Source organism: Carlito syrichta, unplaced genomic scaffold (genome assembly GCF_000164805.1).
Source record: "Carlito syrichta isolate Samal-C Ts95f unplaced genomic scaffold, Tarsius_syrichta-2.0.1 Scaffold302727, whole genome shotgun sequence".
Taxonomy (NCBI): Eukaryota; Metazoa; Chordata; class Mammalia; order Primates; family Tarsiidae; genus Carlito; species Carlito syrichta.
The window spans coordinates 388,990-413,531 of record NW_007246823.1 but is presented as its reverse complement, the minus strand read 5'-3'; the positions used below and the strand labels follow the sequence as shown (position 1 = coordinate 413,531).

The 24,542-nt window shown below is 37.1% G+C and overlaps 1 protein-coding gene across 2 annotated transcripts in view; it reads left to right on the top strand.

The window, feature by feature from the left end:
• ZC3H8 (zinc finger CCCH-type containing 8) overlaps positions 1-15,573 on the top strand; it is a 44,638-nt gene extending 29,065 nt beyond the window's left edge. Inside the window, exons 7-9 of one of the 2 annotated variants that reach the window (XM_008057098.2) lie at positions 1,184-1,293; positions 2,723-2,770; positions 14,998-15,573. In XM_008057098.2, coding sequence (XP_008055289.1) covers positions 1,184-1,293; positions 2,723-2,755 — 143 coding nt within the window. In that variant the 3' untranslated portion in view covers positions 2,756-2,770; positions 14,998-15,573. Of the gene's footprint in view, positions 1-1,183; positions 1,294-2,722; positions 2,771-13,337; positions 13,748-14,997 lie in introns of those variants that run through there. The other variant, XM_008057099.2, reaches the window with a different exon arrangement.
• Positions 15,574-24,542: the final 8,969 nt, after the last annotated feature.

Sequence of the window (24,542 nt, the reverse complement as noted above, 5' to 3'; positions counted from 1 at the left end):
AAAGTGATTAAATTGTACATAGTTTTTTTTTTCCTAAGAAAGAAAAGAGGAATTCTTTAGAAAATCTCTCAAATGATGATCCTTTCTGCTCAATTTGGGTGGTACAGAGGGTTTGTGAGACCTATTCAAGTCTGGAAAAGCTGTCAGAATTTCTGCTGTGACATTGAATAATTGAATCTATATTCAAATAAGCTACTTACTAAAAAAAGGCAGGGGTTGGATAATTTGATAGTACTTATCTTCCATATATTTGGTACTGTACAGAGGTTAGTTGTCCCTTAATTTGAGGAATAACCTTAACTCTCCCATGTAAATTGTACAGGAGTGTAAAAACATGAAATAACAACATTTTAAAATAATAGCACTTTTGGTCACCACAAAAGTTGTTTTTCTTCAATTATTCAATATAAAGAGTCTCAAATTCTAACAAGATTTTTTTCCTAGAAAACAAGTATACATTTATTCCATTTTAAACAAACCTAACATATGAAGGATCCAGATATGTAAGACATACCAATGTCATCATTCACTTTGATTCCTCCACCCCAGAAGGATTATTTAAAAATAATCACATTTAGTCGGACTCGTTGGCTCAGCCTGTAGTCCCGCGCCTTTGGGAGGCTGAGATGAGTGGATTGCCTGAGCCCGCGGGTTCGAGACCTGCCTGGGCAGGCAAGACCTCATCTCTACAGTAAAATCAAAAAATTAGCCGGGCGTGGTAGCACGCGCCTGTAATTCCGGCTACTCAGAAGGCTGAGGTGGAGGGATCGCTGGAGCCCAGCAGGTCAAGGCTGCGGTGGCCGGGAGCGGCCACTGCACTCCAGTCTGGGCGACAGAGTGAGACTCCAGCTCAAAAAAAAAAAAAAAAAAAAATCAAATTTTTCAAGGTATTTAAAAAATATATATCACGTTCATATATCAATGAAACATACCTGTAATCTATTATAATAATAGATATGAAGGGAAAAAATGTCCTGTGATAGTCAATAAGTTTGTTTATGTAATCTTTCTAAAATTAGATTTTTTTTTCCTCGTAATCCAGTTAGTAATTTATTATCTCACATTTTAAATAGAAAATTCAGTGTTTCTTACAAAAGGACTTTAGGGAAAATAAAGTCATTAAGTTAATAACAAATTATTTCAGTTGGATTAAAATTACTCTCTTCCTTAACATTTGGGTTACATGAATATCCTTGCAAGTTTTACCACACAGGAACAAAATGTTATCAGGGAGAATATTGCAAGTTTTCACATGCTCCACTAACTGCTGAAACACAAGAACTGTTGGCTAAAGTAAGTAAAATTTTAATAATCTTTTGTTTTTCTTTTTAAATAATGTGTGTGAACTAAGGATAAAAATTTGAAGATACTATTTTTTTTAAGAAGAGTACCTCATAGGTTAGCATATGGGACATATTAGAACTGATAATTTATAATTTAAGAATTTACTTTAATTTCTAATCTGAAAATTTAAAATAATTTTTAGGAAATTATTTTTCATTGCTATATTTTATCCCTATAGCTGAAAGGAAGACTTACGCTCGTTGCTGATATAAGTTGGAATGCTCTTAAACCTTCAATGTAGTTAGCAACTATAATAACTAAGCTAAACAAAGAAAAGCAAAGCAAGAAAGGGAAATAGCACTCCTGTTATAGAGGCTCTTAGAAGGAAAGTTAAGAGACATGGGTTGGGCGGTGGGACCAGGTTCTCAGATGCCCAAACCTTGCCTTCAGTGAGTATACCTGTGTAATCCTCACATGTATCCCATGAGTTTAAAATTAAGGGAAAAAAAATCATGGGTTGATAAACATTTTAGAGTTACATCAAAGAATAATCAAGTAGTAATTTCAAAGTGTTTTCTTCAAATATTCTTTTAGTCTGTGAGAAAAGATCATTGAAAAATGACAGTCATTTATATTCTTTCATTTCCCATGTTAGAACTAGTCTCTTCAAAATTAAATAAAAATATATGTGAAAATAGCCAGGTGTGGTGGCTCAAGTCTGTAATCCCACCACTTTGGGAGGCCAAGGCAAGAGGATTACCTGAACTCAGGGTTCGAGACCAACCTGGGCAAGTTGGTGAGATCTCATCTCTGCAATAAATTTTTTAAAAAAAGAAAATTAGCCGGGCATGGTAGCACATGCCTGTAGTTCCAGCTACTTTGAAGTCTGAGGCGGAACAATCGCCTGAGCCTAGCATGTCGAGGCTATGGTGGCCATGAGCGTGCCACTGTGCTCCAGCCTGGATGACAGAATAAGACTTCAACTCAAAAAAAAAGAAAAAAAATAAAATATATATATGGCATTTCTTTCTATGTATACACACACACACATATTTATATATGTAAAAATAAGAGATTATTTTAAAACCAGCCATACCATCTTATGGTGAAATGTTCCCTTGAGCATATACAAATTCTGGAAAGTCAAAGGTGCTTATTTCTAGATGGTTTTAGATTGTAAAACATGAAAGGTTATTGTGAAATTAGAAGTTATACCAAGTATTTAGTTGTTTATTTATATGAAATATGTGGAAGAAATGATATATATAAAATTAGTTTTTCATTTCCTCTTACAGTAGTAAATAATATTAGATGATTATTAGGATGGAATGTTAGTATAATCATTTGAAAATTATGAGAGTATGACTGTATACCTAAATTAGACATGAATGCATAAAAATGATTATTAACCTAATATTGACTTTTTTTTCAATATTAGGTTTTGGATACCGAAAAGAAGTCATATAACTGAAATAGACATACAAAGGTAAAATTAAAATTTACCACATTTCTTTTTTCCTCTGAAACATTTCCAGAAATTGGCCTCAATAGGGCTTTTTCCATTTTCTCAAATGGAAGTATTTTTCTCCTTTCTCTTCCACTAAAAAAATTATAGAATATTTGATAAATACACATGGCTGTGTGGATCTCCATCAACCTGCTTTTCCCTATGTGAGTTTATCTACCATTTCTATTTTAGTCTTCTTTTGTGTTTCTTTGTAGATTTACCAAATGTATAAATTCACTAAGCAGTATAATATTTAGTTTTGCTTCTGTTTGGATGTAATTTAGACAGTATCATGCTCTTTGTTAATTGGTGACTTGCTATTTTCATTTAACATTGTGCTTCTAAGATTCATTCATGTACATGTGTGCAGCTGTCATTCATTCATTTTTACTCCTATATAGCATTTCTTTCTATGTGTATGTTATTTATTCAGTCATTCTACTATTGATGGATATTTAGGTTATTTTTAATTTTTTAAAATGCAAGTTATTATAAATACTCATATACACGTCTCTTGGTATAAAGGTGCATGAGTTATCTAGGGTGTATATATCAAGAAGTAGAATTGGTTTTTTTTGTTTTGTTTGTTTTTTGTTTTTGAGTTGGAGTCTCACTCTGTCGTCCAGACTGGAGTGCAGTGGCCGCTCCCAGCCACCGCAGCCGGGAAATGAGTTGTAGAGATGAGGTCTCGCCAAGTTGCCCAGGGTTGTAGAGATGAGGTCTCACCAAGTTGCCCAGGCGGGTCTCGAACCCGCGGGCTCAGGCAATCCACTCACCTCAGCCTCCAAAAGACGCGGGATTACAGGCTGAGCCACCGAGCCCAGCTGAAGTAGAATTGTTTTGTCATCTTAAAATTTAAGATGATGCCAATTTTTTCTAAACCAATTATAACATTTTGTATACCTACAAACAATAGAACTTCTGTTGTTTTATACTTGTCAGTACTTTATATTGTCAGTACTTAAAATTGATGAGTGTGGTGGCTCGCCTATAATCCCAGCACTTTGGGAGGCTGAGGCGGGAAAATTGCTTGAACCAGGAGTTCAAGACCAACCTAGGCAACATAGTGAGATTTTTGTCTCTACAAAAAATCAGAAAAATAAGCTGGGCATGGTGGCATGTGCCTGTAGTTCCAACTACTTAGGAGGCTGAGGCAGAAGGAGTGCCTGAGCCCAGAAGGTCGAGGCTACAGTGAGCCGTTATTATGCCACTGCACTCTAGCCTAGGTAACAGAATAAGACCATGACTCAAAAAAAATAAAATAAAAAATTAACAAATTTAGTGGGTGTAAAAATAGAATTTCATTGCTTCATTTGCATGAACTACAGCGTCTTATGCTTACTAGCTTGAGTTTCTTCATAGGTGAAATGTTTGTTAATATCTTTTGCTTATATTTTTATTGGTCTGATTTTTTTTATATGTTGATTTTATATATTCTAGATTTAATCTTTTGTGAAATATATGTGGCGGATCTTCTCCCATTTTGTGGGCAGTCTTTTCACTTTTTTGAAGGATTTCAAAAGCAGAATTACTTAAAGTTAAGGAGTAGGGAAGTACACTTCACTTTTTTTTTTTTTTTTTAGTTGGAGTCTCACTCGGTCGCCCAGACTGGAGTACAGTGGCTGCTCCTGGCCACTGCAGCCTCGCCTGCCGGGCTCCGGCGATCCTTCCGCCTCAGCCTTCCAAGTAGCCAGAATTACAGGCGTGCGCTACCAGCCCGGCTAATTTTTGATTTATTGTAGAGATGAGGGCTCACCTGCCCAGGCGGGTCTCGAACCCGCGGGCTCAGGCAATCCACTTACCTCAGCCTCCCAAAGGCGCGGGATTACAGGCTGAGCCACCGAGCCCGGCTTACACTTCACTTTTGTACTTTACTTGTGGAAGGAACTGCTAGGTTACATGAAAGAGAACGACTGAGACTATAGGGAGAAAAAAGTGAGACCAATTGACTTCTTTTTTTAAAAAAATAGTATGAAATGGGCATCTCATACTGTTTTTCCCCCCACTCTACCCCCCCAAAATGGATAACCAATCTCCCAAGCACCATTTAATTAAAAGACTGCTTTTTCCCTACCGATCTGTAGTGTCCCTGCTGGTATATGTCAAGTTTCCCTCATTCTTCATTTGTCTTTTTCTCTGATGCCTTAATTACTGTAGCAGTACTTGTTATTAATCAGACATTTTAGTAATAGGTTTTTAGTAAAGGCGAAGTGGTATCTCATTGTAGTTGTAATTTTTATCTTATTTTTAGTTAGGTTTTCACTGTGTTACCTAGACTGAAGTGTAGTGGCAGAGTCACAATGCAACACAGCCTTGATCTCCTGGGCTCCCATGATCCTCCTGCCTCAGCCTCCTGAGTAGCTAGAACCACAGGCATGTGCCACCACACTCAGCTTATTTTTTTTTATTTTTTGCAGAGACGAGGTCTTACTGTATTTCCCAGGCTGGTCTCAGACTCCTGGGCTCAACAATTCTCTAGCCTTGGCCTCCCAAAGTACTGGGATCACAGGTATGAGCCATCATGCCCAGCCACATTTTCTTAATGATTAAAGATGTTGAGCATCTTCTCATGTGCTTATTGGTCATTGGTCAATTCAGATTTTTTTGTTGTTCTAAAAATTTTCTAGCCAAGCGCAGTGGCTTACACCTATAATCTAAGCACTTTGCGAGATCGAGGCAGGAGGATTGCTGAGCCCAGGAGTTTGGGCAGCACGGTGAGACTTCATCTCCATAGAAAATAAAAATATTAGCTATTCAGGAGGCTGAGGTGGGAAGGTTGCCTGTTTAGTTTTGTTCTTTTTAAAGATTGTTTTGAATACTCTGGGTCTTTTGCTTTTCCTTATAAATTTTAGCATCAGCTTGTAAATTTTTGCAAAAAACCCATGCTGAGATTTTGATACGGATGGCATTGAATCTATGGAGAATTGCCATGTTATTGTTGAGGATTCCAATCTATGAACATGGACTGTCTCCATTTATTTAGATCTTTAGTTTCTCTCAGAATTTTGTAGTTTTTAGTGTACTTGTGAACAGTGGACACTTTTTGTTAAATTGACTCCTGTATATTTTATTCTGATACTATTGTTGAATAAGATTGTCTTTTAAACCTCGTTTTTACATTGTTTATTGATATTACATAGAAATAGAATTCATTTTTGTATACTGATTTTGTTTTCTGTGACTTAGATAAATTCATTTATTAGCAGGTTTTGTTTTGTTTGTGTGTGTGTGAATGCCTTAGGAATTTGTATATATAGAATTATGTCATCTGAGAATAAAGACAGTTTTACTTATTCCTTTCTAATCTGGATGGTTTTTTTTTTTTCTTGTCTTATTTCATTGGCTAGAACTTCCTATAAAAGCTCAAATAGAAGTGAGAACAGATAATGTTGTCTTTGTCCTGATATTGGACAGAAGCATTCAGTCTTTCACCATCTTATATGATTTCAGCTGTAGGTTTCCATAGACATTCTAGTTTAGTGAGGTTCCCTTCTATTTTTTATTTTTTATTTTTTGAGTTGGAGTCTCACTCTGTCGCCCAGACTGGAGTACAGTGGCTGCTCCCGGCCACCGCAGTCTCAACCTGTTGGGCTCCAGCGATCCTTCCACTTCAGCCTTCCAAGTAGCTGGAACTACAGGCGCGCACTATCACGCCCAGCTAATTTTTTGATTTATTGTAGAGATGAGGTCTTGCCAAGTTGCCCAGGCAGGTCTCGAACCTGCGGGCTCAGGCCCCTTCTATTTTTAATTTATTGAGTGCTTTATCTTGGATGGGCACTAGATTTTATCAAATGCTTTTTCTGCATCTATTGAGATGTTCATATAATTTTTTCCCTTTATTCTATTAATATATTAATTTGGTTGTAAAACCAATCTTGTGTTTTTGAGATAAATTCTACTTGGTCATGGTGTATGTAATCTATTTTATATATTACTGGATTTCGTCTGCTAATATTTTATTATTTGAATCTTTGTTCATGTTCATAAGGGGTATTTGTGTGTAGCTTTCTTTTCTTGTAATATCTTTTTCTGACTTTGGTGTCACGGTAATACTGACCTCCCAGAGTAAGTTAAAAGGTGTTCTGTTTTCTCTTTTCTGGAAGAGTTCATGAAGAATTGGTATTCTTTCTCCTTGAACTATTGGTAGAACTTGCTAGTAAGACAAGTGAACCTGAGTTTGTTTTTGTTTTTTTGGTTTTTGAATCAGAAGATTTTACTACAGATTCAGTTTCTTTCCTTGTTAGAAGTTTACTCAGATGTTTTAAAGTCAGTTTTGGTAATTTTTATTTATGAATTTTGCCATATCATCTTTCATTTCAGGTTTTTTTTTTTTTTTTTTTTTTTTGAGTTGTTGGCTCACTTCATCGCCCAGGCTGGAGTGCAGTGGCACGCTCATAGCCACCCTAGCGTCGACCTGCTGGGCTCCAGTGAGCCTTCTGCCTCAGCCTTCCAGGTAGCTGGAACTACAGGCGTGTGCTACCTCGCCTGGCTAATTTTTTGATTTATTGTGGAGACGTGGTCTCACCATGTTGCCCAGGCTGGTTTCAAATTGCGGACTCAGGCAATCCTCCTGCCTCGACCTCCCAAAGCACTGGGATTACAGGCTTGAGCCATCGCGCCTGACCAGGTTTTGGTAATTTTGAGCCTTCTCTCTTTTTCTTGGTCAGTATAGCTAAATGTTTGTCAAGTTTATTGATTTTTCAAAGAACTAATTTAGTTTTTAAATTTTTGTTTGAGCCGGGCTCGGTGGCTCAGCCTGTAATCCCGTGCCTTTGGGAGGCTGAGGTGAGTGGATTGCCTGAGCTCGCGGGTTCGAGACCCACCTGGGCAGCGAGACCTCATCTCTACAATAAGTCAAAAATTAGCCGGGTGTGGTAGCGCACCCCTAGTTCCAGCTACTCGGAAGGCTGAGGCGGAAGGATCACCGGAGCCCAGCAAGTCGAGGCTGCGGTGGCTGGGAGCAGCCACTGCACTCTAGTCTGGGCGACAGAGTGACTCTGACTCAAAAAAAAAAATTTTATTTGCCTATTATTATATTGATTTCCACTTTCTTTTTCTTTTTTTTTTTTTTTGAATCAGGGTCTAACTCTGTTGCCCTGGCTGAAGGAGTGCAGTGGCACAATAACAGCGCATCACAGCTTGTATATCCTGGGCTCAAGCAATCCTCCCTTTTCAACCTCCCAAGTAGCTGGGACTATAGGAGTACACCACCATGCCTGGCAAATTTGGGTTGTTTTTTTTTCTGCTTGTTTTGAGTTTAGTTTACTGCTTTGGGAATTTTGGAATCAATATACCAAATTTCTCTTCCCCCAGTAAAGCAAAACAAAAACCAAATGTTTTGGGATTTTTTTTTTGCCCAGGCGGGTCTCTAACCCGCGAGCTCAGGCAATCCACTCACCTCAGCCTCCCAAAGGTGCGGGATTACAGGCTGAGCCACCTCGACCTGCTGGGCTCCGGCGATCCATCCCCTCAGTCTTCCAAGTAGCTGGAACTACAGGCGCGCGCTACCACGCCCAGCTAATTTTTTTGATTTATTGTAGAGATGAGGTCTCACCGAGTTGCCCAGGCCGGTCACGAACCAGCGGGCTCAGGCAGTCCACTGACCCCAGCCTCCCAAAGGCGCGGGATTACAGGCTGAGCCACCGAGCCCGGCTGCTTTGGGAATTTTTGTTGGAATCTTTTTTTTTCTCCTTTTTCTCTTATGTCATGTCACCACATCAATCTGGAATTCCTTTAGATGTAGGTATCAGTTTGGGAAACATCGACAGCTTTGTGATAATTGAATCTTCAAATCTGTGAATGTGATGTCTGTGGTCTTTTAAAATGTCTTTTTGTAATACTTTATCATTTTCCCAAGTGGATTGCATATGTTTGTTAGATTTTTTTTTCTTAAATATTTTATAATTTTGAATGCTACCCGTTAACTGGTATTTTTAAGTTGATTTTGGTGAATTTAATTAGCAACTTTGCTAATCTCTATTAAATTTAATAATTTGAATGTAAATTTTTTCTGGCTTTTTTTCTTTAGACAGTTATATCATCTGCACATAATGATATATTTCTTCCTTTGCAATTCTTATTTCTTTATCCTGTCTTACACTGCTGACTAGAGCTTATACTACAAATTTTTTAACAATAAATCATTTTGAGGCATACATTATATACACTAAATTGTGCCCATTTTAAGTACAGTTCAGTGAGTTATGACATGTCTATACACGTATGTAGCCACCACCACAGTAAATAAATAAAACATTTCCATCACCCCAGAAGGTTTCCTTGTGATGCTTTACAATTCATCCTTTCCCTCTCTCAGGCCCCAGATGTCCATTGGTATTTTTTCAGTAAGTATTGATTAGTTTTGCCAGTTCTAGAATTTCATATAAGTAGAATTCTATAGCATGAATTGTTGTGTTTTGTGTCTTTTGCTCAGTATGTTGTTTTTAAGCTTCCTCTGTAACTATATTAGCAGCACATTTCTTTTTATTACCAAATTTGTATTCCTTTGTGTAGATATACTTAAGTTTGTTTATCCATTCTTCTTTTGAAGAGCATTTGACTATTACAGATAAAACTTCAGTGAACATTTATGTCAAGTCTTTGGCAATACAATTTGAAATAAAATACTATTAGTGTACTTTCATCCTAGATTTTAAAGGGACTGCTATTCATATTTCCTGTACTGGATACAATGTGTACTGTCATTTTCTGATAGAAACACTTTATCATGTTAAGAAAATTCTCTTGATAAGAGTTGTTGGGCTTTTTGTTTGTTTTCTTTGTTTTTTGTTTTTTTTGAGTTGGAGTCTCACTCGGTCGCCCAGACTGGAGTACAGTGGCCGCTCCCGGCCACCACAGCCTCGCCTGCTGGGCTCCAGCGATCCTTCCACCTCAGCCTTCCGAGTAGCCGGAATTACAGGCATGCGCTACCACGCCCGGCTGATTTTTTGATTTATTGTAGAGATGAGGTCTCGCTGCCCAGGCGGGTCTCGAACCCGTAGGCTCAGGCAGTCTACTCACCTCAGCCTCCCAAAGGCGCAGGATTACAGGCTGAGCCACCGAGCCCGGCGTTTTCTTTGTTTTATAATCATGAATAGGTATTGAATTTTTTGGAATTCTTTTAGACATGATCATAAGGTTTTTCTGTTGACTCTGCTAATGTGATTATTATCTGTATTCTAAAATGTTTATCTCATACTTATATTCCTGAGATAAACTGAATTTTCTGATATATAATAATATATTATATATGCAGTAATATATATATAACATGTATATGTGTGTGTGTATATATATATATATTGGAGTTGGGATCTTACTCTACCATCCAGGCTGGAGTGCCATGGCACAATCACGGCTCACCACAGCCTTGACCTCCTGGGCTCAGGTGAGCCTTCTATTTCAGCTTCCTGAGTAACTGGGACTATAGTTGTACACTACCACACCTGGCAATTTTTTTTTTTTTTTGGTAAAGACGCAATATCGCTGTGTTGCCCAGGCTTGTCTTGAACTTCTGGACTTAAGCAATCCTTTTGCCTCAGCCTCCCAAAGTGCTGGGATTACAGGTGTGAGCCACTACACCCAACCTAAATTTTCTAATATAAATGCAGAGCTTTCAAATACTTTGGCATAATATTCATGATACTATCTTTTCTTCTTAATGTGTATAGAATCTGTAGTTATGTCTACCTTTTTATTTTATATCGATGACTTATGTCTTCTGTTTTTCTTAATTTGTCTGGAGATTTAATAGTTTTATTATCCTATATAAAGAGCCAACTTTGCTTTTGTTAGTTCTATTTTATATTTATTTTCTATTTCATCAGTTTCTGTATTACAATATTCCTTTTATATTCTTTAGCCTTATTTTGCCCAAAAATTGATTGTTAGCATTTCTTGTTTCCTAATACATTTATCTAAACCCATAAATTTCTCAATATTTTTATAAAGGTAATATATGCAAGTAGTTTAAAAAGTCAAGGGATTATACAAGGATTATCATGGAAAAACAGGAGTTTTTCTTATCATTACATGTAGATGCTAAAAAAAACTTCCTACTAAATTCAATACTTATTCTTTATTTTTAAAAAACTATAGAAAATAGAAATGGGTGGTTACTTTTTAAAAGTTTCAAAAATTGTGTTAAAATACATATAACGATATTTACGTTTTTTTTGTTTTTTGTTTTTTGAGTTGGAGTCTTACTCTGTCACCCAGACCGGAGTACAGTGGCCGCTCAATCTGCTAGGCTCTGGTGATCCTTCCGCCTCAGCCTTCCAAGTAGCTGGAACTACAGGTGTGTGCTACCACGCCCAGCTAATTTTTGATTTATTGTAGAGATGAGGTCTTGCCAAGTTGCCCAGGCGGGTCTCGAATCCGCGGGCTCAGGCAGTCCACTCACCTTGGCCTCCCAAAGTACTGGGATTACAGGCTGAAGCCACCAAGCCCGGCCAATATTTACCATCTTAACCATTTTTATGTGTACAGTTCAGTAGTGTTAATTACATTCATATTGTGCAACCATTACCACAATCTATCTCTAGAACTCTTTTTTAAAATATCAAAACAGAAATTCTATACTCATTGAAAAATAACTCACCAGTCCCTGTTGTCCTCAAGACCCTTGCAGTCACCATTCTAACTCTCTGTCTCTATGATTTTGACTGTTCTAACTACCTCATATAAGGAGAATCATACAATATTTGCCCTTTTTGATTGACTTAATTCACTTAACATAATGTTCTTAAGATTCACTCATATTATAGCATGTTGGAATTTCTTTCCTTTTTAAGACTGAATAATATTCCATTGTGTGTGTGTATATACAACATTTTGCTTATCCTTTCCTCTGTCAACAGATACTTGGTTGCTTCCGTATTTTAGTTATCGTGAATAACGCTGCTATAAACATGGATGTACAAATAACTCTGAAACCACGCTTTCAGTTCCTTTGGGTATATAGCCTGAAATGGAATTGCTGGATCATACAGTAATTCTATTTTTAATTTTTTGAGGAACCACTATACTGTATTCCACAGTGACTGTACCATTTTACATTCCCATCAATAGTGTGCAGAGCTCCAATTTCTCCACATCCTTGCTAACACTTGTTATTGTCTTTTGTTTTTTTAATTTTATAACAGTCATTTTAGAGGGTCTGATGTAGTGTCTCATTGTGGTTTTTATTTGTATTTAGTGATATTGAGCATCTTTTTGTGTGTTTATTGGCCATTCATATATTATTTTGAGAAATGTCTATTCAAGTCCTTTATTCTTTTTGAATCAGGTTGTTTTTTGTTGTTGAGTTTTAGGAATTCTCTATATATTCTGGATATTAATCACTTATGAGATATAAGATTTACAAGTATTTTCTACTATGCTGTAGGCTGACTCTTCACTCCATTGATAGTGTTCTTTGATGTACCAAAGTTTTAAATTTTCTTGAAGTCCAGTTTTTATGTTTTTTGTTGTTGTTGTCTGTACCTTTGGTGTCATTTTCAAGAAATTATTGCCAAATCCAGTGTTGTAATGACTTTTCCTTATGTTTTCTTCTAGGAGCTTTTATAGCTTTAGCTCCTATGTTTAGGTATTTGATCCATTTTGTGTTAATTTGTGTATATTGTCTAAGGCAAGGGTCCAACTTAATTCTTTTGCATGAGTATATCCAGTTTTTCCAGCACTATTTGTTGAAAGACTTCCCCATTGAATGGACTTGGCACCCTTGTCCAAAATTATTTAACTATATATATGAAAGTTTATTTCTAGCCCCTCTATTCAATTGGTCTATATGATCTATATGCTGTAGCTTTGTAGTAACTTTTGAAACCAAGAAGTATAAGTCTCCCAACTTTGTTCTTTTTCAAGATTATTTTGGCTATTTAGGATCCCCTGTGATTCCATATGAATTTTAGGATAGATTTTTCTATTTCTGTAAAAATGTCACTTCAATTTTGATACAGATTGTATTGAATAGATTTATTACTTTGGGTAATGACATCCTAGCAATAGTGTCTTTTAAACCCATGAACGTGGGATGTCTTTCGGTTTGTCTTTGATTTCTTTCAGCAATGTTCTGTAGTTTTTATTGTACAGGTCTCACCTTCTTGGTTAAACTAATTCCTAAGTATAGTTGACCCTTGAATGAGGTGAGGTTGAGTACCATCCTTCATGCAGTCAAAAATCTGCATGTAACTTTTGACTCCTCAGAAACTTAGCTACTAATAGCTGACTGCTGAAAGGAAACTTTACCAATAACATAGTTGATTAACACATAATAGAATAGTATCTACATATATTTTATGCATTCATGACATGCTTAACTTTTTCACTATTTCTAGGCTATGCAGTTTCTCCGCAAGTTGTTCCAGATTGTTATGAATCTCCAAAGAATTTTGCAATATATTTATTGGAAAACATCTGTGTATAAGTGGACCCATGCAGTTCAAAATTGTATTGTTCAGGGGTCAACTGTATTTTATTCTTTTTAATGACATTGTAAATGGAATTGTTTTTTAAATTTCCTTTCTATATTGTTCATTGTGTCTAGGAATGCAACTGATTTTTGTGTGTTCTACACAGAAGAGCATTGGATGGATACTTTCTTAAGATGATAAGAATATGTTATCCCTTAGTAAGAAAATCGGCATTATACTTCATGGGGAAACAGCAGAAGCATTTCTACTAGTAGAGTTTATGTTCCAAAGAGACTACCTGGTTTCTAAACCTTGACCAGAGTTTCCCTCTAAAAACACCTGCATCTGGAGCCTGTTTCATTTAAGAATGTCCTTGATGAGGCAGTAACAATTATTAATGTTAAGCCTTAATGCATACAGTCTTTTTGATAGCCTGTCTAGCAAAATGGGAAGATACATAAAATGTTTACACATACTGCGTTCTTAAGCACCTGTTTTCTGAGTTACAAGCTAAATTAAGTGTTTAGCATCAATACTATTTTTACTTGAAAGGACAACCGAGAGCTGGACATGGTGATGCAAGCCTGTAGTCCCAGCTACTTGGGAGGCTGAGTCAGGAGGATCACATGAGCCCAGAAGTTCGAGTTTGAGTCCAACCTGGGCAATATAGCAAGACTCTGTCTCTAAAAAATAAAAACAAAAAAGCTAATGGACAAACTTTTTTTTTTTAGATGTAAATGTTTGGCAGAAACAGAATAGCCCTATCACTTAAAAGAGGACAACTGAAAATATTTATTGTCAGTGATAAAATTCAAGCTTTTAAGCAAAAATTAAAATTTGAGAACATTTGATCTGTCTATGAGCTTGAAAGCTTTCCTGGACCTAAAGACTTTTTGATAAGATTGGTTGGTGATATTAAAGAATGTGCTTTTTAAAACATTGTACAGTATAATTAAACATTTGGAAGATCTGCATAAATTAGTAAACTAATTTTTCCAAGTAAACAATGCATGATGTTACAAAATTACACATAAGTAAACTATCTATCCAACCTACGAAAACCAGTGGATTTAATGTACAAAGTTTATTGTTGCAGTTCCAGATTCTACACTGCAGCTTGAATATTTGTTTCCATTTGCTTTTATTGTTAATTTGCCCATCAATATATTTTTAGCTCTTCTGATAATTTTTAGGTTTGTTTCTTGTATGGAACATATATCATTGGGTTTTGTTCTGTAAGCAAAACCAGAAATCTTTTTATTTTGATAAGTGAATTAAACCTATTCACATTTATTGAAATGACTGAACATTTCATTTATTCTGTAATTTTAGTTACTGTTACACTTTTCTCTACATGTTTTCTTTCTACATATGTTTTTCTCTCTATAATGTGTTTTCTTTGTTCTTTATTACTTTTTTCTGCTTCACATTTTTTGTTCTCTTTCTGCTGTCTAATGACTTCTTACGTTTTCATTCAAATCTTTTAATATAGTCTTCATCTTTAATATGATTTTTTTCTTGTATCATTTCTGAGATCAGTCAACTCTTGTTTTATTACTTCCATTTTTTATTCAGTTCTAATCTTAGTTTTTGAACTTCAGTTCATAGTGTCCTTTAATTTTTCTCAAAGAGGGGTATTTGATTCAGTTTGGATTTTTGTGTTACAGTTTTCTTCTGCTGTGTGTGTGTGTTTTTTTTCTTCTTCTTCTTCTTCTGCTTCAGGACAGAGAGTAAGGGCAGCTACGTTGGTAATTTTCATGAGCTGATGTGTTTTTGTTCTGTTTCCTTCTGTAGCATTATACAGATGAAGAGTGCTTATACTTACACCTATTCAAGACTGTTCAAGACTGGTGATTTGAAGTAGCTTATAAGATTCCTCATTCAAAGCGCCCTCTTGTGTCATTGGGATGAGGTGCAGCTTCCTTATGGATGGGGCAGTGGGCAGGGATGTAGTGCACAATTGAAGGGCTTGGTCTTCACTGAAATGTTCCACCATTGGAAAAGGAGGGGGGCATATGTGGCAGAGATGCTGGCTAGTGGGTATATGTTGTGGTAGTAAAGTGCAGAAATATCTTCTGATTGATCTTCTCCATAAAATAGGAAGCAAGGGTAGGCTGAGTGCGAATGGGTGAAGAGGTATAAGAGACTTGAGGAACGGACACTGGTGTAAATAGATGGACCATAAAATAGAATTAGGTCTCTTCATTTCATTACATAATGCCACATCATATTTTTAATGGTTGTTCACAATTTTAAGACTCAAAATAAATTACGGTTCTGTGATTTTTTTTAAAACCCGTTTTCTATTGGACATTTATTTCCAGTTTCTTACATTATAAATAAAGTAGAATGAAATCTCTTGTTATACCATTCCTAAACTGGGAGTTCTTAACTTTTCTGTTGTTAAGACGTAAGAATATTTATCTTTCTCATTGATTTATAAACTATAGCCAGATTATACACTTGGTATAAACTGTAGAAATATTATGGCGTCTTTAGCACAATATTCAAATACAAAATTTTCCAGCACAAATAATAATGAAATTCTAAGTATGCACTTTTATATAGTAGTATTGATTATTATTAGATAAATACCATGGAACTGAGACTAGTCATCATTATATTGTTATATTGCTGAAAAATAATCGCATCACCAAATTGCTGGACATATAAAGTATACAAAAGCTAGTGACATTTCTTAATAAAGTCCTGTCTGAAAATATAAGTCAGAGTTATGTTGGTTGTAACTAATCCCACTCAAGCAAGAAGTAGCGTTACACATACTCCAAGCCAAGATTTATTAGCCAAGACATAAGAATAAGAAAAGAGGAAATAACGTTAGATCCTGGACCCTTAGAAGCAGGAGACTATAAGAGCTGAGAGTGAGTCATCTCACAATGCCCTACTGCTGTCTGTTGGGTTGATCGGTCCATCCCCTGGCTGTGACTGGGGAAGAGAGCAAGGCAGTGCGTTAGAATCTGCTAGAGGAGAGAGGCTGAGTTGGCAGTTTTAAAAGGGTCCATTATAAAAACCTTTGATAGGCTAGGCACAGTGGCTCACGCCTGTAATCCCAGCATTTTGGGAGACTAAGGCAAGAGGATTGACTGAGCCCAGGGGTTCGAGACAAGCCGGGGCAACATGGCGAGATCTTGTCTCTACAATAAATCAAAAAATTAGCCAGGCATGGTGGCACGTGCCTATGGTTCCAGCTGCTTGGAAGACTGAGGTGGAAGGATCGCCTGAAGGCAGCAGGTTAAGGCTGCGGTGACTGTGAGTGTGCCACCGCACCCCAGCCTGGGTGACAGACTCGAACTAAAAAAAAAAACTTGAAAATTTAAAGAAATTGTGCAAGGTCTAATTATATTACCAATAGAACAAATACTTTGTATCTTCCTTAAGATAATATATAATCTAATCAATTCAAGATCTTGCCATATAGCTCACACTTGTAGAAGGTAAATTTTATGGCAAACCCATTTGTAAACTAACATTGGTCCACGTGAACAGTAAGCCAGCCTTATTGCACACTTACCATGTGCCTGGTGTCTATGCTCTTTTGTATTGTTTGACTGTCTTATTGAAGCCTCATAACCACCTTATGAGGTGGATAATGCAGTCTTTTGCATAGAATGGAATAAATACGAACATGCTTTTTTTTTTTTATTTTCATGAGCCCCATAAGTACTTATAATTATTCTTATTTTACAGTCTAACACTTTATTTCCTATTATTACTTCATGTATAGTTTGATGGTTATGAAGTATAAATGATTATATATATAAAGATTATGGGGCAACCCTGTCTGGTCTCTTCCTACTCTGGGAGCTTTTCTGTCCTTTCAATAAATCCTACTTTTCAAAAAAAAATAGATTATGTGTAAGATTAAAAGCAAATATTATATTCCTGAGGCAGTACCCATTTCACTTGTAAGCTTAAAAGACCAAGCAGGCTGGGCTCAGTGGCTCAACCTGTAATCCCAGCACTTTGGGAGGCCAGGGCAAGTGGATTGCCTGAGCCCGCGGGTTTGAGACCAGTCCTGGCAACTTGGAGAGACCTGATCTCTACAATAAATCAACAATTAGCTGGGCATGGTAGCGCACACCTGTTGTTCCAGCTACTTGGAAGGCTGAGACGGAAGGGTCACCAGAGCCGGGCAGGTCAATGCAGGGGTGGCCGTGAGCATGCCACTGTACTCCTGCCTGAGCGACAGAGAGACTCCAACTCAAAAAAAAAAAAAGACCAAGCAGAGGTTTGAAGGTCTTGCATGTCAAATAGAGAAATTTGAAAACCTCTTGTTTTACAGTGGATTATTTTGAACAGACAAGCATATCTGTGCCTGTCAACTCACTTAACTTGTGTCAGATCAAGTTGGGGAAGAGACATACTCCCTTAAATGTGCTCTGTGTGCCCAAAGTAGCTGTTGGGCTATGGGCCTCTCTTGCCTGACTTATTGTAGAACCTTCTTCCAATCACCTGCCTCCTTTCTCCACTTTCTTCCCAGCAGTTCATGCTGGTTTTTCTCACAGTGATTCCCCAGTGCACAGCTTCAGCCATGTCTCTGCTGTGTAGCTCCCTGAATCAAATTCATTAGTCTGCCAGGTTTTCAAAGTGCTCTGTAGTCTGACCATCTCTTAGCCATGCTCAGCAGTAGTTCCTACTTCCCTCTGCTCCCCTGTCTCCCCTTGGTTTCTTCTTGGGAGATAAGTCTCACCCTTGATGCAGTGCCAAGCAAGTATGTGTGTAACAAAACCACAGCTAAAAAATTCAGACAAGGAGAAATATAGGTAAGAAAGTTGTATGGGAAAAATCTACACAGATTTACTTGTCATTCGGCCAGCATAGTTATCATGACTGTATTAAGTTTACCTCTGATCTTTTTTGAAGCCAAAGGAAAAAGGATAAAGTGATCAACTACTTACTTCTTAATATCAGAAAGGAAGTAGGAGACAAAACCTATAATAATTTCATAAAAACAATTCTTATGTGAGTCATCGTTATGGAAGTCACTGAGTAGAACAGACAAAAATTTCATTTCTAAAATGCTGTGTAACAGGTTTCATATGGCTGCTTTTTGTGGTTGGTTGCTAAAAGCCACGCAACAGTACAACTCAATTTCTGTTAATTAGGTGATATAGTTCAAGTGTGTAGCCTTTGATGTTTTGACTTGATTCAATTGTAAAAAAGAATTCAGACTCATTGATGTTAAATGACTATCCCCTGCCTTAAATTTCCTGACTTTTAGCACAGTTGTCTCAGTTCACTGCCTAGTTTCTGATAAGCATCACCGTTAAAAGGTTACAGTCAAGAATTTCTTCTGTGCTGTTCTTGTTGAGGTCAAAATACTAGGTGATCTGGTGATGTGGCCCAAAGACCGTGGGACTCCCACTGCCAATTAGAAGCACAAATGCCACACCAGAATATCTCAGATTAAGCACCTGCTGAATGTTAAGATCATATATATGGAACTGCTTTTTAATCTATTACAGTTTTAACAATAGAGAATATTATAGTAACAATAGTTGTTATTACCATTTATAGATACAGAAACCATGGTTATAAGAAGCCATTATCTGCCCTTGGTCTTTGTAGCTTATATTGTTAGTTATGCACCATTGCATATATTTGCTTCTTTTCCTAAGAGAATTCCAATTTTGGTCAGGTCTCTCCCATCCCACCCACCCATGGAGTTATCTGTGCTTTATGGATGGTGAACCCTGGACCCAACCCTAAAAGTTGTATCAACAGGAGTCTAAGGTTATAGTTGTCAACCTTGGCTTCTCAATGAAATTATCTGGGAAGCTTTTTAAAAGATACAGATGCCTGGGGCCCACTTTCAGTAGCTCCAGTTTTGTTTGTTTCCACCTTCCCCATCCCCACACAGCTTGGAGTATAGACATGAGATTTTTCCATAGCTGCCAGGTAATTCTAAAGCACAGCCAAGATTGAAAACCACTGGTCTCAACAAATAATGGAAGTTCCATTCTTCTTGCCAATTGTTGATATAAGTTTGAAATAAGAATACATGTCCTCTGATGCAGTTTTGGAAAAGTTACCTTTCCTTTTGAGATACATGAGGAAGGTATTGGACATTGTCCTGTCTAAATATGACACCCAGAACTGAAGTAGCTGGCTTAAGACCTGAAGGGGAGGGGAGCTAGCTAACTGGCTGAAGATGACAGAGAAGAAAGTTGGGATGAAGCTGGGTCCCTGATAACAACTGGGCCATGAAATTACCCAGCGTTGGAGAAGAGATGCCCAACCTTCAGATTTCATGTCATGCCACCTGAAGTAATATATTTTCCTTACTGTTTAAGTGATTTTGATTTGGGTTCTCTGCTGCCCGCAGCCAAAGGCAAACTAAAATATGTGAACCAAGAATCAAACCGACATTCTTCTTTCCAAAATTCATGTTTTTTCCCCCCACCAGCATTCTTTACCGAAGACTGGGGGTGGGGAAGGGCCAAAAAAACCCCAGAATTATCTTTTTGGAAGGTAGGCCCCTTGTAGTACAGGCTTCCCCTGCTAGGTAAGTGTTCTAGGAACTCATTGGCATCAGTGCACCACCTAGTGATGTGAGAGGCTGTGTTCAGCTAAAGTGAATTTTTTTTTTTGGAGATTATTTCACCACACCTGCCCACACCACACTGAGTGTTCAGCAACCTTTGACCGAAAACAGCGTGACCACCATACCCCACTCTCCCTATTCACCCAATCTCGGCCCGAGTGACTTTTTTTTTGTTTTCCTAGATTTAAAAAAAAAGCTCTCAAAGGGAAACGTTTTGAAGATTTGAAACAAAAAACAGCAGAAACACTAAAAGGCATCAAAATTGATGAGTTCAAAAGCTGTTTTGAGCAGTGGAAAAACATCTCAATAGGCATACGGCATCAAATGGAGAGTACTTTGAAGGTGACTGAAGTTGAAACATGTAAGAATAAGTACACAATTTTTGTAAATACATTGTTTTTGGAGTGTCCCCTTGTGCATTCATGTACTCCTGCAAAGAACACACATTAGGAAGCAGGTGTAAGAAGGTGTTATACACTGAATGTGTCCCCTCAGATTTATATGTTGAAATCCTGACATTCAATCGAATGTAATTCTTAACCGAAGTTATATTAATATATAAATAAAAGTGACTGTGAAATGGAATTTATTATGGATTAATGAATTTCCAAAGCATAACAAAGGGGTTTTCTTAATGAAAAAGAGTGGTTTCCTCCCCCTACCCCGCTTTGTAGTAGGCAGAATTCTGAAATTCCTGTCTACTGGCATACATAAGATGTAATTAAGGTCTCAGGTAGTTGGTTTTTAGTTAATAAAAAGAGTAATTATCTTGATTGGGACTCAACTAATCAGGTGAGCCCATAAAAGAGACTGGGCTTTTTCTTCAGTTCAAGATATGAAGCATCGGAGAGATTTGGCTACTAGCCTTGAGGAAGTAAACTGCCATCTCTCTAGGACTTGCAGAGTGCCTCTAGTAGCTGGGAGCAACCCCCAGATGACATACAAGAAATGGGGCCTTCAGTCTTATAAGTCCCTGAATGAGCTTGGAAGAAGCTCCAGGCTCTTTTGTATCTTGCCACCTAGCCCTCAAATCAGCCATTTCTCCAAGGAGCCCAATTCCTTTTAGTTGAAAATAGTATTGGCATACCAAGATCTGGATGCTAGATGTGCTTTTTGCTGCTGGGTATCACTGCAACTAGGGCCTTCAGAACACAGCTAGGGATTATGTATGTGTGTGTATACACACATATTTACATCTATATATCTATCTATGTTGAAAACCGTGATTTCATCCCATCTCTAATTCTAGTCTAATTTTCTATCTTTCCATGTTTTTTAACGATCCACTTCAATAGAATACTGGATTCAAATGTGTGTAATATGTGTATTCATTTAATTGATTCTGATCTCCATTGTCACTGCAGCCACCCACTCCTACCCTATCTCTGAGTGAATGCTTAGGTTCTGATACTCTTCTGGGGTCCAGGCACACCAGGCCATACCCCTGCCACCACATTCTTCACCCCACCTAAAGACCTCTCCCTGCGTGGGCTTTAGCCCCTCATGCCAGATGGCTGTCACCACCTTCCCCACCTGAATCCCTTCCCTCTTGGAATTCAATGCCCTATACCTTACACAAATGCCCTCCTCACTCTGCCCGGGCTCAGGCACCCCATGTCAGGCTGCCACCAGAACCCCTCCCCACATCAACTATTCTCATCCCACTTGGTGTTCCAGCATCCCCGGTACAGAGGCGGCCTTCAGCCTGCTTCACCTTCATCCTCCAACATGCCCAGCAAGGCTGGTCTCCTATGCAGATGTCGTCTTCACCCTCTTTTGGCTCTGGCACCCTCTTCTGGGCCACTTCTAAGCAGATGCCCTCACTCTGCTGGTGGGCTCTACCACCATCAAGCTGCCTTCTTATAGGGGACGCCCTCTCCCGTCATCTGGGTCAGATTGCTACCTTTCTTCGGTGACTTGATTTTTGGTCTAACTCCATTGTCCTTGCCCTGCTCAGACTCTGATGATACTCTATGCTTGCTAACCTGTCAGGATGATTTTTTTTTCTTTTTTAAGTAGGAGTCTCAATCTGTTGCCCAGGCTGGAGTGCCGTGGCACGCTCATGGCCACCACAACCTCGACCTGCTGGGCTTAGGTGATCCTTCTGCCTCAGCCTTCCAATTAGCTAGAACCACAGATGTGCACCATCACACCCAACTAATTTTTTTATTTATTGTAGGCACAAGGTCTTGCCATGTGGTTCAGGCTGGCCTTGAACCCCTGAGCTCAGGCAGTCCTCTCATTGCTGCCTCCCAAAGTGCTGGGATTACAGGCATGAGTCACTGTACCTGACTAGGTTGATATTCTTAATGCAGTCAGATTTTGACACCCTGCTAGGACCACTGTGTCTCTGTCTCCCCTTTCTCACTCTGTAGACACCAAGCTTCCTGGGTGCGTTGCTTTTTTTCTTCATTTCTTAAAATTATGGTATATTTCTTTATATGTATTATTCCCAATTGTCAAAGTAAGCCTATGAGGTAGATGATGTTGTTGTTTCACAGCAGAAAACTACAATTATTTAGGAGCTTCTCAGGGTAATTTAGGAAATAAATGACTGAGCTGGGATTTGAACCCATATCTGCCAGAAGTTCCAAAGCATTCTTTATACCAAGTACCCCAAGGGAAGCAGCTAGAGATGCAGGTAAAGCAAGGAAGGTAAACTTCATCAGAAAGAGCGTTGTATTTCAATGATTATCTTGGGTTTGAATCCATCTCCATAACTTGTAAGCTGTGTGACATTTGACAGAACCTCCCTGAAACTTAGTTTCTTTATCAGAAAAATGGAACTAAAAACAAAATCTGCCATGCCTATATTGCAATTTCGACGTGAGATAATAATGGATGTTAATATGCTCTGAAAAATTTTAAGAAACTATAAAATTTGAGTTTTTAAAGGAACCAAAAGGAATCTTAAGGAGTGGCCAGATTGTCTAAAAACTGACAGAACAGGAAATATAAATAGACATTAACTCACAGTTACATTTGATAACTTCAACACTTCTTTCTTGGTAATTTATAGAACCAGTAGACAAAACAAGGATATAGAAGAATAACATTATTAATTAACTTGGTCTAATTGACATTTATTGAACACTCGGCAAATAAGAATAGAATATACATTCTTTTCAAGTGCTCATGGAACATTCACTAAGATAAAGCATATCCCGGGTCATAAAACAAAACTTAACAAATTTAAATAGTTGAAATCAAGTATGTTCTCTAACTATAATGTAGTTAGATTAAAAAGCGAGTCTCCTAAAAAGAAAGACAACGAGAAAGATAATAGGAAAATCTCAAACATTGGAAATTTTAAAAACACTTTGGCTAATCAATGGGTCAAGTAAGTATCAAGGGAATTAGAAGATATTTGAAAACAAATGAAAATAAAAATACAACTTATCAAAATTTGCAAGATGCCGCTAAAGAGGTTTTTAAAACAAAATGTATTACACTAAATGTTTATATTAGAAAGGTATCAAATCAATAATTTAAAATGAATTAGAAGCTAGGAAAAGCATAGCAGAATGAAAGCAAGATGAAAGAAGGAAACAAAGATAAGAGTAGAAATCAATACAGTTGAAAACAGAAAAATAAGAGAAAATCAATGAAACCAGAAAAATAAAAGAATCAATTAAACCAAAAACTGGTTCCTTTTAAAGTTCAATAAAATTGATAAACTTCTAGAAAACTGAAAAAAGTAAAGAGAGAAGACACAAAATGCCAGTATAAGATTGAAACAGGGAACATTACCAGAAATCTTGCAAGAAATTAAAGGGATAAGATAATACTACAAACAGCTATATACACAAATTTGATACTGTAGATGAAATACACCAATTCCTCTAAAATCACAATGACCAAATCTCCTGTGAGAGGAAATAGATGACCTGAATTAGTCCTTATAACTATTGAAGACATTGAATTCATAGTTAGAAATTTGTTTACAATAGAAATCTCCAGGTTTAGATAGTTTCACTGACAAATTCTACCAAAATCCAAAAAAGAAACGGTATCAGTTTGACACAATCTCAATACGGGGGACATCTCAGTTCTCTCAAAATTGATTTAGATTTAACACAACTCTAATTTAAAATCCCAACAGGAGATGTTATGTGGATATAGATAAGCTTATTCTAAAATTTATATGGAAAGGCAAGGTAACTAGAAAGACCAAAACAATTTTTTTAAAATAATAAGATTGGAAGACTTGCTCTACCTGAATTTAAGAATTACTGTAAGCTACAGGAACCAAGATAGTGTAATACTGGTGAAGAAACAGACACACACATCAATTTAACTGAATAAAGATTCTAGAAATAGGTCCACACAAATGTGGGCACTTGATTTTTTAATTGATGTATTTAGATCATTTATATTTAATGTAATTATTGATATGTCAGAACTTAAATTTACCATTTTATTATTTGTTTTCTGTTTACTCCCTCTGTTTTTAGTTCTTCTTTTTTTTTTCCTGCCTTCCTGTGGGTTACTTGAACATTTTTTAGAATTACATTTTGATTTATCTTTAGTGTTTTTGAGTGTATCTTTTTGTATAGTTTATTTTTAGTGGTTGCTCTATACAGATATAAAATCTATACATATCTAACAGTCCAAATACATTTAATGTAATTACTCATAAGGTAGAATTTTATTCTGACATTTTATTTGTTTTCTGAGTGTCTTATGTCCTACCCCCCCTTCCTCCCTTGATGCCTTATTTTGTATTAAATAAATATTTTCTAGTCTTTTATTTTAATTCTTTTAACATTTCTTT